The sequence below is a fragment of the Melanotaenia boesemani genome, chromosome 4 (genome assembly GCF_017639745.1).
Source record: "Melanotaenia boesemani isolate fMelBoe1 chromosome 4, fMelBoe1.pri, whole genome shotgun sequence".
NCBI classification, from domain to species: Eukaryota; Metazoa; Chordata; class Actinopteri; order Atheriniformes; family Melanotaeniidae; genus Melanotaenia; species Melanotaenia boesemani.
In genome coordinates this window covers 27,767,360-27,786,159 of record NC_055685.1, presented here as the reverse complement: position 1 = coordinate 27,786,159, position 18,800 = coordinate 27,767,360, and the positions used below count along the sequence as shown (strand labels likewise).

The 18,800-nt window shown below is 37.6% G+C and overlaps 1 protein-coding gene across 1 annotated transcript; it reads left to right on the top strand.

Moving 5' to 3' along the window:
- Positions 1-380: 380 nt before the first annotated feature.
- Positions 381-18,393, top strand: shoc2 (SHOC2 leucine rich repeat scaffold protein). The gene is made up of 9 exons (XM_041982184.1): positions 381-455; positions 5,351-6,410; positions 6,780-6,917; positions 7,069-7,199; positions 8,150-8,338; positions 8,840-8,962; positions 9,820-9,957; positions 12,268-12,385; positions 13,714-18,393. The coding sequence occupies exons 2-9, from the start codon at positions 5,708-5,710 to the stop codon at positions 13,920-13,922; spliced, it is 1,749 nt and encodes a 582-aa protein (XP_041838118.1). The 5' UTR covers positions 381-455; positions 5,351-5,707; the 3' UTR covers positions 13,923-18,393.
- The last annotated feature ends 407 nt before the right edge of the window (positions 18,394-18,800 follow it).

The following is an 18,800-nucleotide window of genomic DNA, read 5'->3' as shown; positions in this document are numbered from 1 at the left end:
TGCAAAAAGGGAGGAGGAGAGGCTTGTGCATGGTACTTCCTTAGTGGGGAAATAATGTTGTATGAGTCCAAGCAGTAAATTGTATGTGTATGGAGGATATATTCAAGTAAATGTGTGACTTAATTTCAGTTTGGTATATTGAACAAAATGTAATTCTTTGAATAACGTTTCATTAAATAATATGTGTAATCTGGATATGTTTCCATCTTTATTATAATCACATCTCTTGTTATTATGAGCGGGAAAAAAAGCCTTCATCACTTGCGAGCTATATATGTGTCATGTATGTAAATATTGGTAAAATAATGAATATTTGATTGTATTTGAAAGTCTCGTGATAACATTGGTTAGGCGTGCGAATGACGCAGTTTGGTGGCCGGAGAGGGAGGGGAGCGGAGCAGCAGTGTAGGAAAAGAGGAGGAAGGAGCGAGGATGGCGGAGTCACACCTCTGAAGGTAAATCACTTATTTTATCACATTACCACTGCACGTTTTTACCCCCTCAACACAATTACGCGACACTCAGAAGAAAATAAATGCGTCTTCTTCTCCTGACGGCGTGTTTAATAGTCAAGTGTCATTTTTTGGTGGCCAATACCAACGCACTCTTTTGTTTAGCTTCGGAATGGCCGCTGTTTTTCAGAGTGTTTTCTCTTTTTCCTTCCACTAATTTTCTGTATGATGACGGCACACGGATTTGGTGTTAGAGTTGTTCCACGCATTGGGTGTCATCTGTGGCTGCTCGGCTTGGGATATCAACTGCCTGTATCGGGTATTCTCGTTTGGTGTCCGCTGCCTGCGTTCAGCTGGCTGCTGCAGAGATTTCTACTCTCGGGCGAACTCACGGTGGACAGGTCGGTCTGCGTCCGTCAGCCCCTCTTTTCGGGCCTACGTTAAATACAGCTATGCTTGAGATTAAGCTAACCGCTGGATGCTAGTATTAAATATGTAAGGGGAAACACTGATACCATTCACGATGTATAACGATGGCCTTACGTTTTATAATGTCATAATATTGAACGCGATGTTACGCTTCCTCGTTTGAGAAAAACGGCCATTGAAATACTGTTAGCTGGTGGGCTAAATTGTTTGCTAGCTGACGTTAGCGAGTTAGCACCCTGGCATAACTGACGTTTGCTTGGCTGTTGACGTTTAGCTTAGCTGTTATTTCCTGCCTTGTTGTCAGTGTTTTTCTAGACTTGACAATGGTAATTTTTCTCATTTTGAAAATCCTTCTAGCTATATACATCGTAGATAAGTTTCCGAACAGTTCCTTTGCTGGTTTGGCTAATATTTGTCAATTTATTTTTCGTGCTTACGCGTTTGTTAACTTGACTGGTTGATGTTAGATCAACAGTCACAATGTTATATTACTATCGCCCACGTCTATGCATTATTGTCACACCAATGATCACACAGTACCAAAAACAATCGTATGTTTTCCCTTGCTGTCCGTATTATGTAAATTAAGTAATCTCCAAAGGCGTCCTGACTTCCTGATCTGGTGGCCACCGATTTGTCGATAATCTGTTTCTCAGAATTTGTCATCTGCACACGTAGCAGTCATGGTACCTGGGTCATGTGGACTACTGTGTAGTATCAGTAGCAATGACGGCCACCTCACCCTTAGTTTTGCAGTTTTTGAAAACAATATTGCACAGAAAATTGTGATATCGGACAGACCAGGTTTATATGGCATAAAAATGAATAGTAACTCGCAACAACACGGATGCACAAGGTCTCGATATTCCATTCCTCCAAGTCTGGTGTCACATCAGAATACTCGAGACAGGTTGCTTTATTTGTCCTCTGATTATCTAAAGTTGGTGCGTGTCTGGTGATGGTGATCTGGAATGGTGATTCTACATGCATTCTAATGGATAAGCAAATGAAAACTCCAGAGTTCTATTCTTGCCTAATTGCACTGGCAGTAGTAGATGATCCCCAAGATATCCTTAATGGAAACGCCATTAGTGTGTATGCAGTAAGTTTAGGAAGCCCTTTATGGTAGTGCTGTGGTAGTGTTGATGGACACACATTAGCTTTTTGTGCAGATCATTTTTTTAAGTAAAGCCTTATCATTTCTTTGACTAATAGAGTGGAATAAACAAAGTGCTTGCAAGTTTTGTCACTTTAACATGATTAATTAATCATAATTCAAAATCCTGGTCCAAAATAACATGAAATCTTTAAAATATTAGATCAAATCAAATTATTATTTATTATTTATAAGGAACTTTTCTTTCTCGAAGCAGCACAATATGCTTTACATAATAATAATAATAATAATAATAATAATAACAACAAAATCTTTGCATATTAAACACACAAGCCCTCACACATCCAAATATATAGTATATAAATAACCCTACTTCTCTCATATACATGCACATGCATATATCAGTAAAATGTTCAGCTTTGAAAGGCAACGTAAAGGCTATTAACAGTTAAAATATATATTTGTATTTCATTTTTCATATCAAAGCACAATGAATTATTTGGCTTTCCACTATTTTCATGCACAACAAATGAGTTATTTAATTTCCTTACCCTTTCACCATTGCTTGTTCCAGCCCATCCAGTACTATGATTGTTGTGTTACAGATTTTGTGGGGAATGACTAACTGAATGCTTGCTAGGTGAGGCTGTAGGTATACAGTAATGTTACCCGATGGACTATGTTTATTTGGCAACAGTGAGCTAATGTGAGGATATGCTAATATATTTAACAGATTTTATTGAACATGTGGGGAAGAAAATCCTCAAAAACAAAACAAACAAAACATTTCTGTTGTATACTATATTTTTAATGCATTATTATGATTTGAGAGAGATAAAGTATTGTATATAAGTACTGTGGCAGAAAGCTTTACTTTTCTGTTTTTTCTTTTAAATTTTATTTATTTATTTTTTTTACTTAACAGCATTTGTCAGATATATCTCACATAGCCACACAGTGCTAATGATGGCTCCCATGGCCTTAACCTGCTTCAAGAATTGACTCAATATGACAAACCTGCAATTCTGTGGTTTTTCAACAAATCGATTTCAAATGGGTATTGTTGATCTTGCCTTCTTCCTTTTAAAGTGACAGCTATTCTAGTCATTTCAATATTAAATTGTAAATTTATTTTGCTGAGACCACTAAAAACAAACATATTCTACTTTTATTAATATTTGTTTTCATGATTTGATGTGACTAAAGGCCAAAAGTTCTTTTAAAAATAATCAAATAAATGTTATTAGTTAAAATTAAGTGTCAAGATGATCATCAATAAACTTTGGAATTGAGGGAAAAAGTTTTCCTTTCGTCTTTAATCGGATTTAGGGAGCAAACATTGCTCCCTGTGGAGAGAAATCTCTGCAGATGATTTTAAATGCAGTTAGTTGTAGCGACAGTGATTTATTAAGACAGGCACAAAGAGTACAACCATAAAAGGAAATGGTTTGTGCAGTAAAGTTTACATGACCCCAGCATTGTTCCTGGCCTGGTTATTCTCATTTAATGTTTATAATTTAGCACACAAGTATGCCTATCACAGTCCATGTTGGATGCCCATCTCATTATTTACGATAAGTAAAAAGAGCAATGGATCCACTTGATTATTTACACAACACTGTAAGGTATGCTGTCATGTAAGGGGTGCTACAATTCACTGAGCATTTCTTTTACTCAAAAGGTCACATGACCTGTTGTGGTGGGGACTTCATGCTTTGAAGGCCACTTCTAAAGATTTCTCTCAGCAGTCATAACCTTTTCTTTTAGCTCAGATCCTGAGCCAAACCTGCTTCTCTTTTTGCCACAGATTAGCTTGTACTAGGGCTGAAGAGCTTGACACAGCAGCAACAGAGACTAAACAGAGACAGGCCACTAAAGAGAGACTTGCTCTGTTTGTCATGTAAAGATCCAAAGGACTTTTTGTTTTGTCTTTGTATCGTTTTGGAAAAGAATTGTTGGAAATTATTGTCTCCTGCCCCCCAAATAAACTCACTGGCCCATACTTGTTTAATGGAAGATAGTGGTAGGTTAATCTTGGTATATTAAACAGATCATTTAGGTCTAGTGAAGTATACTTGGTGTCATATTTTTAATGATGCAAATTGACCCCGAGATGTGTTTTTATTGTTTGTTGTCAAGGTATGAGACTCCTTCCTTTTTTTTTCTTTAATAGCCTTAGTATTTATTTGTAATTAATTTATCTTACATTGTACACTTAAATCACTGAAGATCCAACTTGAAATTAGTGTGTAATATAGTCTGTGTAAGTGTATTTGTAATATTTAATAATATCATGAGTAATATCTGTCAAAAGAGAAGTCCGGTGTTGATTTGGTGATGCAGGAAAGCATACTTTCTTCTAGGCATGCAAATGTTTTCCTTTGACATTAAGATGTTACTGAAATAGCCACAAAATAAAATTAAGGGGGACAAGAAAGAAATCCCATTTCAATTTCTCGGCCTGTGTCACTTATATTGAATGTCACCAGTCTATCGTCCTTGAAACTGCCCTTTGCTTGTTGGTTTACTTTTTACTGTATGCAAGATGAGCTCATTTGTTATTTCTTTCCAACTTTTTCTCGTTGCGGAAGCGTAGTCTGGCCTGTACTCAATACAAGAAGAAAGAAGTTGATGTGCAACTTCCTTTTAGTTTACAGCTAATTCTAAGGGTGCATTTACACTGGCACTGTTTGGCCCTCGTTAAACAAACTGGTCCGCTTCCACGGATACTACGGTTTGTTTGGAGCAGTGTGAATGTGCATCCATACTCGCTGCCTCTCCTGCTGTTCATACTGGACAGATTCTTGTAAAAAAAAAAAATTGTATTAGGTTGGAACACCAAAGTAAAAACAGAAACTCCCAAGGTTGCTTAAATTTATTGTTGCTTTATTGTTTACTTGCAGTGAGTGATCAATTTCTGGTTCTCTCCGATCAGAAATTTTCTTCTGGCTTCTTGGTTACTGGTTGTTTCTGGGAATATCGCCCCTAGTGAGCAGTTGTTGTAATTGCATGACGTTCAGGTAGCTTGGTCTGCTTGAGTAAAGTGTACTGTAAAAGCAAACTAAACGAAGGTGTGAAAGTTTTAGGAATTTTTCGCCCAGGAAAGTCCAGGGGACCATCCAGATGTAAATATGCTCTAAATGTACAGAATTTAAAAAAAAGAAAAAACAAAAACAACTGTTTCTTACTGTTAAAACTGCTAGAACGAGTAATGAGAAAGTAAACAGATGCTAAGACCACAACATTTTTAGGCAGAGCCATTCAACAGGTGAAACTCAAAATGCTCATAATGTTTGAAAAGTGTGAAGACAAATTATAATTGTGAACAAAATTCTTTCTTTTCTCCCCACAGCAAACGTTGGACGGTTTTAAAACTGAAACTTGACGAACTTTGCACCTTTCAAGAACTTCTTTCCGAAGGTCCTACGATTGTATGCAGTTCAAACACTCAAGCATGTGGCCCCTGGATGCCATGAATCCCCTACTTCGAAGGATTATTTTTCTCACGGCATTTTAGCGAAGCAAGACAGTATCACTAGCATCCAAAAACTTTTGGATCACAAGGCCATTTTTTAAAGGGTAATTGTAAATGTGTTGGTCTGCATGGGGATGTTTTCTGTAAAAGCTGCCTGTGTCCCTTTGTTTCTTAATAAGTAACCCAACAAGAAAGTCCCATGAGCAGCTCTGCCAGAGGGCCGATAACGTCAACATGAGTAGTACTTTAGGCAAAGAAAAAGATTCAAAAGAAAAGGACCCCAAAGGTGGTCCAGCAGGTAAAGAAAGGGAAAAGGAGGCCAAGGCTTTGGCCAGTTTAGTCAAAGATGGTGGTAAAGAAACAAAGACCAAAGGGAAAGAGGCCAAAGAAGGAAAAAAGGACACAAGCAGCTCAACACCAGGTGTTGCCTTCTCTGTTGACAATACGATAAAACGGCCAAACCCAGCACAAGGTACACGGAAGAAATCCAGTAATGCAGAGGTTATCAAAGAACTTAACAAGTGTCGGGAGGAAAACTCCATGAGACTGGACCTATCTAAACGGTCCATTCACATGCTGCCCACCTCCATTAAGGAGCTGACTCAGTTGGCAGAACTCTACTTATACAGCAACAAGCTACAGAGCCTACCAGCTGAGGTGGGTTGCCTATCAGGTCTGGTCACTTTGGCCCTCAGTGAAAACTCCTTGACCAGTTTGCCTGACTCCCTGGACTCCCTGAAGAAGCTTCGAATGCTTGACCTCCGGCACAACAAGCTCAGAGAGATACCGGCTGTCGTCTACCGCCTGACATCTCTGACCACGCTGTATCTGCGCTTCAATCGAATCACAACAGTGGAGAAAGACATCCGAAACCTGTCCAAGCTCACTATGCTCAGCATCCGTGAGAACAAGATTAAACAGCTACCTGCAGAGATCGGTAAGTCAAACCTCATCACCAGGACACAATTAATGCTTCAGATTTTTAGAGGGAACAAAAAGCAAACTTTTGGTCGAGTGGTCTAAAACAACAAAATGTTCATTCCCATTCCGAGTGCAAGAAATTGTTTTCATAATGTATTTCACTTTCATTATTCTGTGAGTATTGTTTCATGGCATTCTCGTACTGTTAACTCAGTGCTAAAGGTCACTTGAGTAGATGCCCTCCCTGAACCTTGTTCTATTTGCATCAAAGATAATCATGCTGTGAGACTTGCTGTCGTTATGTGCACTAACTGTACTTTGAGTCATGCCTGTATCTGCATCTTGATTTGAAAATTATCTGTATTAATTGTTGATCTTTTTGCAGGGGAGCTATGTAACCTCATTACGCTGGATGTTGCCCATAATCAGTTGGAACATCTACCGAAGGAGATTGGAAATTGCACACAGATAACCAACCTCGACTTGCAGCACAATGAGTTGTTGGACCTTCCAGAGACTATAGGTATTTGGAGCAAACCATACATTATAGGTCTTAAAAGCAGCTATTTTCAGTATGTTATTTTGTAATGCTTGTTTTTTTCCTTTTTTTTTTAACCAAAAAAACTCATGAAGGATTATAAGAGAAATTAATTCAGTTTCATTTTTGCTTTCAGGCAATCTGGCAAGCATAAACCGCTTAGGTTTGCGTTATAATAGATTGTCAGCCATCCCCAGATCATTAGCCAAATGTCGAGAACTGGAGGAGCTAAACCTTGAAAACAACAACATTTCAGTGTTACCAGAGGTAAGAAGAACACAGGCTTTGATGTCACATGTAAATACTGATTAGTAAAAACCTTTTTTTTTTTCTTTATTATTCTATCAAATGTTTTCTTCAGCCTTAATGAAATGGCACAGTAGATAACACCCGTGTCATGTCAGAGCCTACACCCAACATGTAAAGAAAATTATTTTCTTGTTAACAAAAGACAAACAGAAAAAAAAGATACTGAGGGGTACAAGCAGTCAAAATAAAAGCTTCTACAATATTAAAAAGAGAAATAGAAGGGAGAGGAAAAAGAACAAAAGGCGGGTATCTACCATTTATTACCATGTGATACATTAAAAATATTATAATGTGGTTTTCTGCTTCTGGGGACAGAAGACAAGTATCAGATTGTGTTCAACAGGATTTTGAGCAAAGTTTATACCACAGATTGAAGCAAAATGTCTCAGAAACTGTATGTAACAAATATGTCACATTGGGCTCTTATGGGTTAAAATACAAAAAAATCAGATATTGACTTTTTATAACCTTTTCCTGCCTTTTATATAGATCAGTTCTTTTTAAATTCTCATTGTTCCCATTTGAATGAAGTCGGCATGAATGTATGAGTTCAAATATTTTGCTTAGCAACAGGTTTTTCTATAGTACAACTTAAAACAACAGATCTTTTTAGCTATGGTGGGGACTAAATGTAAAAAGGACACAGACAGGTGAAAATTAAACGCTGGGAATACTTGACCAATAAGAAATGTTCTTTGCTGCAGTACCTACTCCAGGGGTTCTCTATAATCTTAAAGGTACAGCCTTGCAAGGTTGATACTTCCTGGTTCTTGTGATGAAAATTTTAAGGAGTCAAGAAAAGGACCTCCAAAGAAATTATTTTCTGAAAAAGGTTTCTGCTGTGCGAATGCAACGATGAGAGAGTCCTGTCTGGATAGCATGATGTCTCTGTTTTTTGTTTTTGTCAGGGCCTGCTGTCAAGTTTGGTAAACCTGACAAGTCTAACACTGGCAAGGAACTGCTTCCAGTCGTACCCTGTGGGTGGGCCATCCCAGTTCTCCACCATTTACTCCCTCAACATGGAGCACAACCGTATCAACAAGATCCCATTTGGTATCTTCTCTAGGGCCAAAGTGTTAAGCAAGCTTAACATGAAGGTATTCCTCTTTATCTGTTCATTTGGTCAGATCATCTTTTTTGTTGTTTAACTTGGATATTATACACTTAAACTAAACAAGGTTTAATGATTGATTTATTGTTGTCTTTTTAAAGCTAGTTGTCCATATTTAGAGTTTCATAATTAAAAAAAGAAACCTAAGACACGTTAAAGTAAAATACTGCACTTACTTTTAGAAAATGTGTTTCCAGGTTTATGCAAACTGTCAGTGCTTGCTCAATAGTTGAGTTCGATGCAGTTGTTATATTTAGAGAGATGTGTTTCAGTTGTCTGTTGCTGCTAAAATTAAATTTTTATCAGGCATTTAAAGGCAAAAACCTAACTTGTAACTTGTATGTCTGTATTTACAAACTGCCTGAAAATATTTTCTTAGCACCAGATAACATGCTTGCCACAGTGCTCTTGTTTCGGAAACAGTGCTGTCCTTGTGTTGACCCTCCCTGTTATAATGCTTATAAAGGTATGTCATTGTCTTCATCAGGACAACCAGTTAACATCTCTGCCGTTGGACTTTGGCACATGGACTAGCATGGTTGAACTTAACCTGGCCACCAATCAGCTGACTAAGATCCCAGAAGATGTCTGTGGTCTTGTCTCCCTAGAGGTGAGTTTTGCATACACAGTGTTTCTCCTGTCATAGTAGTTCTCCATGCACATAGAGGGAACACACACGGCTAAACAAGTGGATCTGCCGTCGCTGTTGTAATTTCTGAGTTGCATTACAGCTTAAAATGGATCTAGTATTTTTTTGTTGCAGCATTTTAATGTTGTGATTTACATACATTTAATCTTGTATTTAAGTTACATGTATGATACTAAAACAGAAGTCAAAACAGACTAATATGCAAGACACTATGTCTCTATTTCAGCACAGAGACGTATCTCTCTGGTCTTTTTAACTGTGTTGAGTTGGCAACATCATACCTGGTGCTGTTACAGCAGCTCTCAGTAACACATACACGCACACGCTTAATGAGAAGTTAAATGCGTTGTCAGGCCTAAAGCTGCATCTATAGCTGCAGTCCCACAGCAAACAAGCAAATTTGGTTTCTCTGTTTCATACAAGCAGGCTTCTTCTTACTGCCTGACATCAGAGATCTATCTACAAATCAGAAGCAGAGATCAATGACTTATTTCAAGGCAAATAAATAGTTAGGTTGAAAATGTCTTGGAAATGAGAGGAGAGAAACTCAAAAAACTAACAGTGATGCAGCTCAGAGTGTTGACCACTAAAAGGAGAAAAATTGCAACATGTTAGATCAATGTAGTAATATAGAGAAAAGCAACCAAATTCATTGGACAGCATAAGAGGTCACAGGTAGTATTTTCATTTAAAGTACAAAATAACTCAAGTTAAAAATATGTACCTATATATTAGAAGGAAATGCTTTATTCATGTAAAAATAAAATATTTTATAGAATCCCAACCTGTCACTTAAGTTCTGTTCATTGTCTTCTCAGGTGTTAATATTGTCCAATAATCTTCTCAAGAAGTTACCGCATGGTATTGGGAATTTGAGGAAGTTACGAGAGCTTGACCTGGAGGAGAACAAGTTGGAATGTCTACCAAATGAGATTGCATACCTGAAAGATTTACAGGTAAATTTTCCCCAAATTTTCTTGTAATAAAATTTTAATACGCTTTTTTTTTTTTTTTTTAACATTTTCTTATTTTGTAAGAAGTCAGAGTTTTACCCAGCACCTCATTAGACCCGCAATGCAAAACTCTGTGTAAAAGGATGAAAAGACACCCAAATTTGTGCATTGTCATTAAACCAAACTAAAACTGAGAGCTTAAATCATCACTATATAGAGATATTGTTAGCCTTTTAAGGAACAGATTACTGGACATGCTGGCTACCCGTTAGATAATCATCACAGTTGGTGTCCACAGTTGGCGGAATGGGCAGTGATCTGGCACACAGTGAATTCAGACCCCTTCACATTTTGCACATTTTTTTGGGATGTAGTCGTTATTTATTGCTGAACTTGATAAAAAGCAGAGCAAATGGGGGGGAAAGAAATTAACTGTAAATAAACAGTATGTGATGTAACAGCACCGCCTTATGAAAGTACAACAGTACTTCTTGGTGTACTTGCACACAGTTTTTCAAGGTGCTTGGCATGTTGAGATCAGAGCTCTGTGGGGGTTATACCATCTGTTGCAGGACTCTTTGTTGTTCTTGTTGCTGAAGATTTTCTTTTATGACTCCCTGGATGTATGGGCCTGCTACCATGCTGCAATATGGGTGATGGATGAATTGCAAGCATGTGAATTCCCTAAAACGTATGTAATTGACACAGAGTAACAGATGTGGTATCTGTTATACATACATCTCTTTATGTCACAGAAAGTCTCCTAGCAAATTGTTTCATAAGGAGAGGGGGAACACTGAAAACCAAATCCAGAAAACTCTGTGGACTTGGATCAGGGCTAGACTATAAACCTATTTCTGAATCTTAGAGTGATTCCTGCTGCAAATGTGAAACTGAAGTATGAATCCAGAAGGACTCTTCACAAGGCTGAGCATCAGGATAGTCTTTATAACCAAGCCTCAGAAGTCCACTTCAAACTTTGCTGGCTGTGATAGAACTATTACCCAGAAGATATTGACTAGAATCTCTAGTCTGATCAGGCAAATTTAACTCTAGTATAAGTAAATGTTCAGCACATGGCTGTTCTAAGCTTTTGCTCAATTCATCGTACTACATTTGATCAATGTAAAGCCTTTCTAAAGGCGTTTGACGATTTAAGTGTTTATATGTTTGTGTTACTGCATTCCTTTGCAATGCAACTATGTTAAGTTTGTGTACCTCAAGCAGTGATGACTGAAAATAGACTGTACTGCACATAATCAGTCCTATGAATATTTGCTAACTCATCATTGGAGATAATACACTTACTTTGTAAGATGGTGTGTGTAACAGTTGAACTGAGTGTATAAACTGATAGTTCAAAGCTGCCAATAGGAAGGCTTATTGGTGTGTTAGGATAATAAAAAAAACCACATACCATTTTTTTTGCAACGTCAACATGTATAAATGGCATAAAAAGTACATAGATCAGTTGCTGCAGTCCGTCATCGCAACATTTTGTTATTTCTTAAGGATTTCACATGTAGCTGTGTCACAGGGCACACAGCTCTACTGAAGGAACAGCACTGATCTCTAATGTGAGCTTTAAGTCTCTGCGAGTGTTTCTAAGCAGAAATACAGATACTTTTCAAACCTTTGAGAGGAGTGAATGTAGTGCAAATACAGGAAAGGCCTAAGAATGACGAAACCTAGAGTTGCTCTAATTGGTTTGCTACACAACTGTTTGTCTGTCTGGACACCACTTAAGTTTGCATGAAGCTGTTTGGTTTACTCTTGACTTTCTGTCAAGTACTGCAGTTCAAGGAGATGGCTTGTTTCCTCATGACCTACAAGCATCTACCTGGAAGAAAGGGATAAACTGCCTTAAATTCTGGCTTGTGGAGACTTGGCTGTAATTACTTAACCTTATTACCAAAAGGGCTTCAATGAACAGCCAAAATGAAGGGTCTACATATAATCTGACTAACTTAATGCTAAATCCACAATATAACGTGTACAACAATGTAAAGGGGTCTGACTACTTGCAGGATTCCTTGTTTAACTAGATGTTAAATGATTAGAATTTAACAACTGCAGAGATATTCCTATAGTAGACTGTTTGATTATGTATAGTTAATGTTATTCTGTAATTACAGTGGGGCACTAACATAAATATTAAAATTTCTGCAGTTCTTATACTTTGGCTTGCCATCTTGGACCTGCCCCTTAATATTTTTATTTTTAATGCTTTGAATGTTAGTGTGGCTGTTTTGTGTAGAAACGGCATAGTTTGAATATAATCCATATTTAAACCATTTTCATCAATTTCTACAGAAATTGGTGTTGACAAATAATCAGCTGACTACGTTACCCAGAGGCATTGGCCACCTCACCAACCTGACCCATCTTGGTTTGGGCGAGAACCTGCTGCAACATCTTCCTGAGGAGATTGGTAAGTACTTCACAAAAGTGTCCTGAAGTGATTGTAGGGATCCAGAACTGATCCAGGGGTCTTCGACCAGCTGACATACAGGTTTGAACAAGATCAGAGATCAGCTTACCCGGAGGCGTTAGACCATGTTTTTACATGTGGTATTGATGTTTAAATGAGGGATCAAGGTTTACTGCCCTTATTTTTAATTTGTGCTTTGCTTCACATTTCAGAAATCTCCTCTTAAATAACAAAAATATTTTTTTTTATGTTCTCATTTAGGCTTAATATAGCTATTAGGATTCAAGAGATTAACAGTTCATTGTGACCTTTCTCTGGCTTTTTCTTCTGTGATTGGCTGAACCTGGATAGGTAGGTTACAGCTGAGGTTAAAGGTTAAGCCAGAGATTAAAATGTGTGGAGGAGGCAGTTGAAGGTGAATGTATTTTTAGCGTGTTTAAATTGGACAAAGAATCAAGCAACATGCAGGTTTCCGGAGTCAAGAGAGCGTACTCTTTAGATTTAGTAATATTTTAAACTTGCAGGCTCACTAAAGATTTTACATTAATCACCCTGCAGCCTGTGGCAGACTGGTCTTCGTCACACTTTCATGGCCTTTTAATGGTTTTTTCGTCCTCTCATAATCTGTTTCTTCTACTTGTAAACGAATGTTGAGAATTTTAAACCACTTTAAATAAAAAAAAAAAAAGTTGTTGCCAAGGACATGTACATAGGCTGGGGCACCTCAGCATAACAGGACTGTGTTTGAGTCCTGGTCTGGGATCCTTTGCTGCATGTCAAACTGGCCTATTGATGAGTAAATCTCACATTCAGGCACAACTAAATTACTACCAATAAGGTTCATCTTCTCTCTTTCATTTCTCCCTCTCTTCCTCTCCCTATTTCTTGTTGTTAAAGCTCTTTTAACAGATAAATTGGCACAAAACAATTTCTTTTGGTTTCACGCAAATGAGCTGGCCAGTAAATTCCATCTCATTTGCCCTGAAACTGAAATATTTGCAATTAAAGCTGGGTATGTTATAAAAAAATCTTCTCCCTTAGCTACAGGTTTAGCAAACTTATATGCAGATAGCTACTAGTGGAGAATGCATGGCTAATTATATGATGGTTTTCAAGGATAGGACATGGTTTTAATGGAAAGTTGGCAAATCTTCTATGAGGATTTTCTGTTTTGTGATGTCAAATGGTTGAGTATTTTGGAGGCATTTTTTTGACATACATATGCTAGGATTTTTTTTTTTTTAAGAAAGTCTTTGTTTTACTAGTTAAATTAGATGATGTCTGTGGTGTCAAGTAAAAGACTGAACTCCACTCGTTTCTGTCCTCAGGCACCCTTGAGAACTTGGAGGAACTGTACCTCAACGACAACCCAAACCTGCACAGTCTCCCTTTTGAGCTGGCCCTCTGCAGCAAGCTGTCCATCATGAGCATCGAGAACTGTCCCCTCACCCACCTGCCGCCTCAGATTGTTGCAGGAGGCCCCTCCTTTATCATCCAGTTCCTCAAGATGCAGGGACCGTACCGTGCCATGGTCTGAGCCTAGAGCGGCTCAGCGTCAGTCCTGCGCAACTCCAGCACCTCAGTTTACTCTGCACCCTTTCGCCTGCCTGCCCCCATCACCTGTATCATACACTGTAAAGAAAACAGACTCACCACAATCTGTGTCAGGGGCAAATACAAAGCGGGAGGTTTTATGAGGAAGTTGTTTTTCTTCATTCTTGGGCAGAAACAAGGCAGATCTTTGGAGACCGCGTGTGTTACTCCACAGTCTATTAAGGTCATTTCAGGACCCCAGCCATCAAAACCCCACTTATCTTTCATTCCGACTCATGCAAGAGGAAAATATTTCCACGTATTTGCCAAAACTGAGAATATATAAAGTTATATAAATATATATATTGAGTAACTGTGAGCTAAATGGCAAGTCCTTCAACCTTATCAACTGTGCTCCCATTGCCAATGTATTTAGTTATTACAGCATCTGTTATGTGAGCAAGGATACAACTGTATGCAAAAACAAAGTCTTTGGAACTTCTCATTTACTGCTGCTGCTGTACTTTTAAATGTTGACATCTTTTTATTCTTTTTGTTTGATTTTTTTAATAACACAATCTTCCCTGATCATAAATTATGTTAATTGCTTCTTGACCACAGAGAACAAAGGTCTAAAGATGGTGTGCTTATAATTTCTTTTTGCATTTCATATTTTATCGTCCCTTTTTTATTTTTTACCTTAAATGTTACAGGAAAGAAAAAGTAAAAAAAACTGTGCCTATGTTTAGAGTGATCCAGCGGATCATTTCTAAACTCAATTTTCCATGAAAATACAAAGATAATTTCAATGTTTTTTTTTTTTTTATTATTATTACTGCTGTTTTAATATTTTCCTTTTTCCCCCTCCTTTTTTAAGTATACCATTAATCCGTCATGCAAGAGATATCAGCTGTAAAATCGGATCCTTTTTAACAAATAGCAGCAGTAGGTATACAAAACTGAGAAATGGCAATCAAACATGTCTGAGGGGAGGGGACTTGGGACTTTTTTTTAAAAATACTAGTTATTTTTTTTTTAATTGGTGTGATGGCTCCCTGTATATTGATTTTTTTTTTTTTTTTTTGACAGACAAATAGGTATTTTGGGGGTGGGACAGGGAATGTGGGGGTAAAAGCATTTAGATGATGGGCTAAATGAGAGAAGTTTTTTTTTTTTTACATGTATACATTTCTGATTGTTGCCTTGAGTGCAATTTTAGTTTACTTGTTTGATATTATCTCCAGTGTTGGGATTCTTAGCTGTCATCCAGTTGATCATTGACCAACATATCAGACGTTTTTTAAGACATTTTCTAAGTCTCTGGAGAAAGTGGTGATTGTATTAGAGTATCAAAAATATTTGATAATAAAACCTTGACAGGTAACTCCTCCATGAAACTTTTCTTTGTTAATATTCTTAATCTTTGTTTTGTTTATTTTGGACAGGGTCTGCTAATCCTAATTCCATAATGGAAACTATTCCGTGGTTTATATTGATTTATAATTTAATTCTTTAACAGTATCTTTTGTCCCACACTGTCCCAGCAACGCTGCTGCTCTTGTGCACTTTTTTAAGGACATTGGCATCGTCTATATTAAGGCAAATGTACAACAGCCTCTCTCTCTCTTTCTTTCTTAAAATGGGGGCATTTTGTTTTTTTTTTTTCTTTTTGTTAAACATTTTGTGTAAATTTGTACCAACTATAAATATTGAGTCTCAGAATATGCTATTTACTTTCTTGGGAAATTTTATCCTGTCGATCTTAAAGGAGCTTGCTGTCTTTGAACTGTCCAAGGGGCTCCATGGATGTGAGACATTATAAGATTCCCATATCCTGCTTTCTCCATCACAACAAAAATGGTTTATTGTGGTCCAGAGGAGCATTATTTTAAATTAATTCACCTTGATTGTTGAAATTAAACGTGTATTCAGTTAGTATTATTTCAAGTGACTGTACATTGAAAATCAACAAAAGGCAATTTTTTTTTCTTCCTCCCAATATGTTTTACACCCCAGTTTTACATCCAGTCATGATTCAGTTTTGTGTGGAAATGTGTGGGTCTACTTTCTTTGCAGCAGCTTGGTGTGTTTCAGTAGTCCAGTCTCCTCCACGGGAGGTCTGAGCGGTGAAAGTGCCACAGCTCACCTCAGGGTTGGGTCGGATTTGAGGGGGAAACAACGAAACGCTGCTTCTAATTTACCAGCAGAACCTGTTGCTGCTTTTCATGGACTTAAACGTATGCTGTTGAAGACGGAGGGAGCCGGGCAGGGCAGACGGCGGGACAACGATCCACTCCCAACATTGATACCAGACTTCACTAATGAGGGACAAATCCACTGACCTTTGCGATTTTTGCGCTGGGTCCCAGTGGTTTTCACACACATCAAATCGTTCGGACACAACGATGAGACAACACAAGGTGCATATTTGAGCTTAACGCAGTTATAGTACAAGACTGTCGGAAAAAGACAAAACAATTGTAAAAAGGGCTTTCTGTGTTCACGCTCAACAACACACCGGAGGCATTGCATTCCTGGGTTTTATATAAAAAAAAAAAGCTTTGGAAGTTTCTTTTTTTGTGTGTGTGTATTTACTTTAAGCTGTAAACTATTGTGAAAAATGCCTTCAATGAGTACTCAAAAGTGAGATGTGCATTAGGTATGCAGCGTGAGTGCTGTGACCCGTTTTTACATTCAGTCTCTGTTTTAAATCTTGTGCCATTTTGCAACGTAGAGAGTCCCAGTGTGAAAACACAGGGCTGCAGGAGAAGAGGCTGAACCTGAACCAGACCGGTGGACAGGAGAGCATTTATCAGATCGTGGAATGAAGTTGTAATGTCCTGGAGGAGGTTGAGATCACCTCTGGTTCATTCAGGTGCAACTTGTTGCTGGATCAAAGTGATGATGATTATGTATTGCATACTGGTGCATCCAAAATTTTTGGAGTATTTGTGTTTATTTTTCTATTCTGTGATTTTAGGCCATAGGGAGCATCTCAAAATCAAGTCGTTATGCTTTGTTTTTGTTTTGTTTCTGGATCATTCAACTTGACATTTTCTTGCCTGGTTGTTTTGTACAGGTAACAAGCATGTTCAAACACATCTGACATGATTTGTCTGGGTCAGAATCGAACGGTTTTGCATAGAAGACTTCAATTTAATGGCTGTTTGGTGTATTTGCAAATGCTCCCTTTTTGTAAATTGCAAAAGGTGTTGAAGCATTGTGTGGCAATGCTTATCCTACTTAATCTACATTGACGAGCAGCCTTAATGGTCTTTTTTTATGTGTTTGTTTGGCTATTCCTCGTGTCTATGGCCACTGACTGTACTTAATGACAAGCAACTGGTCATTACAATGTAAATTTCTGGTTTCCTTCTTATTTTTCCTTTTACTCTGTAATCTGATGTTACGGTAGACTCAGTATTACAAAATCTGTAATGTGATGAGTTTTACATGAAGACAAAGTACATCGGAAAGTAATGTCCTAATGCTACCAGGTGGCTGTGCAGTAGCTTGCGTCTCACTTGTCTGTGGCATTAAAGGGGAATTCCACCAAATCTGAGTTGTGTTGTTTTGTGAAGGCAGATTAGTATTTTCTTCTTCTGTGTTCTGCTCACAAGTCATATCAGGTTTAAATGCCGAGTTGACGATCAAATACTGTGTTGGATATTTAATAGTTTATTCAGACTTAAGTAGACATTTGTTTTACATCTATTTTGAGGACAGCAGGAATTTAGTTTTCAGAAAGGACTTAGTGTTTTTTAAGGATGAGCTCCATCATTAGAGCGCGTGGCTTCGTAAATGACCAAATTTTTAAATCAATCTTTATTTTAGTTTTTGGTGGAATTGCTCTTTAATATGAAGTAGCCTGCTCTTTTATCTGAATCCGGCTCTTCTATAATATTCCCAAATGTTTACGTGACTGCCTTATGTGCACCAGACAGAACCTTTCTGCCAATTTGATTTAGCTGACAAGGACAGATAATCATTTCTCTTTCATTCTTTCTTTTTTTGTCACTAAAGGGATGTGGGTCCTTGAATTGAACTGATGTGTAAAGCAAAGTTTTCATCCATTGACTGGATGAGTAGATGCAGACATGACTACCTCTACGTGAGTCTTCAGTGACCAAGATCGAGTCTGAGGTGTTCCTCCCTGTGTAAAGTTGACAGCAGGAACTTTAGATTTAAGAACAGCAGATTAACACTTTGTTTTGCCAGCTCCCTCCTGTTTTTTTTTTTCTTTTGGATATATGCCTTTACTAAGAGTTACTTGGCAAAAGGAAAAAAACAAAATATGTGCTTGGTTGTAAATGACAAACTTAATCAATGCCGCCCCATTGTAAGACATTTATCCTGAAACCAACTAGTTGCAGAGTGTTACTTTGCAAATGACTGAAAATGACCATGTTTGGCGATGTTCTGTATGTACATACATCTTTTTAACTGTAATAAAACAATAAATATTTACAAATCTGTGTGTGAATATTTGATAAAATAAAAGCAGCACCGTCATCTTTTCATGCGTCTTTATAGACCATGATTTTGTGTTAACATCTTTGTTATTTACTGCTACAACCCAAATCCCAAATAAGTTGGGAGTCGCTGTGTAAAATGCAATCAAAATAAGAACGTGATGTTTGCTAATCTTAAGATAATCTATATTGTATTCCCAATAGAGACAGAGAGACAGAGCTTTTCAGATGTAAACATAGGAAAAACTGTCTTAAAAAATTATGGTAAAATTTCTGAAAGATGTTGCTCAACATAACATGGCTAAGACTCTTTCAAACTTTATTTCAAAACTTTCAACTGTGTGTCCCCCAAATTCATGGCAACAAAATTAAATACAAATAAAACAAAGAAACCAACCTTCAATTTTATG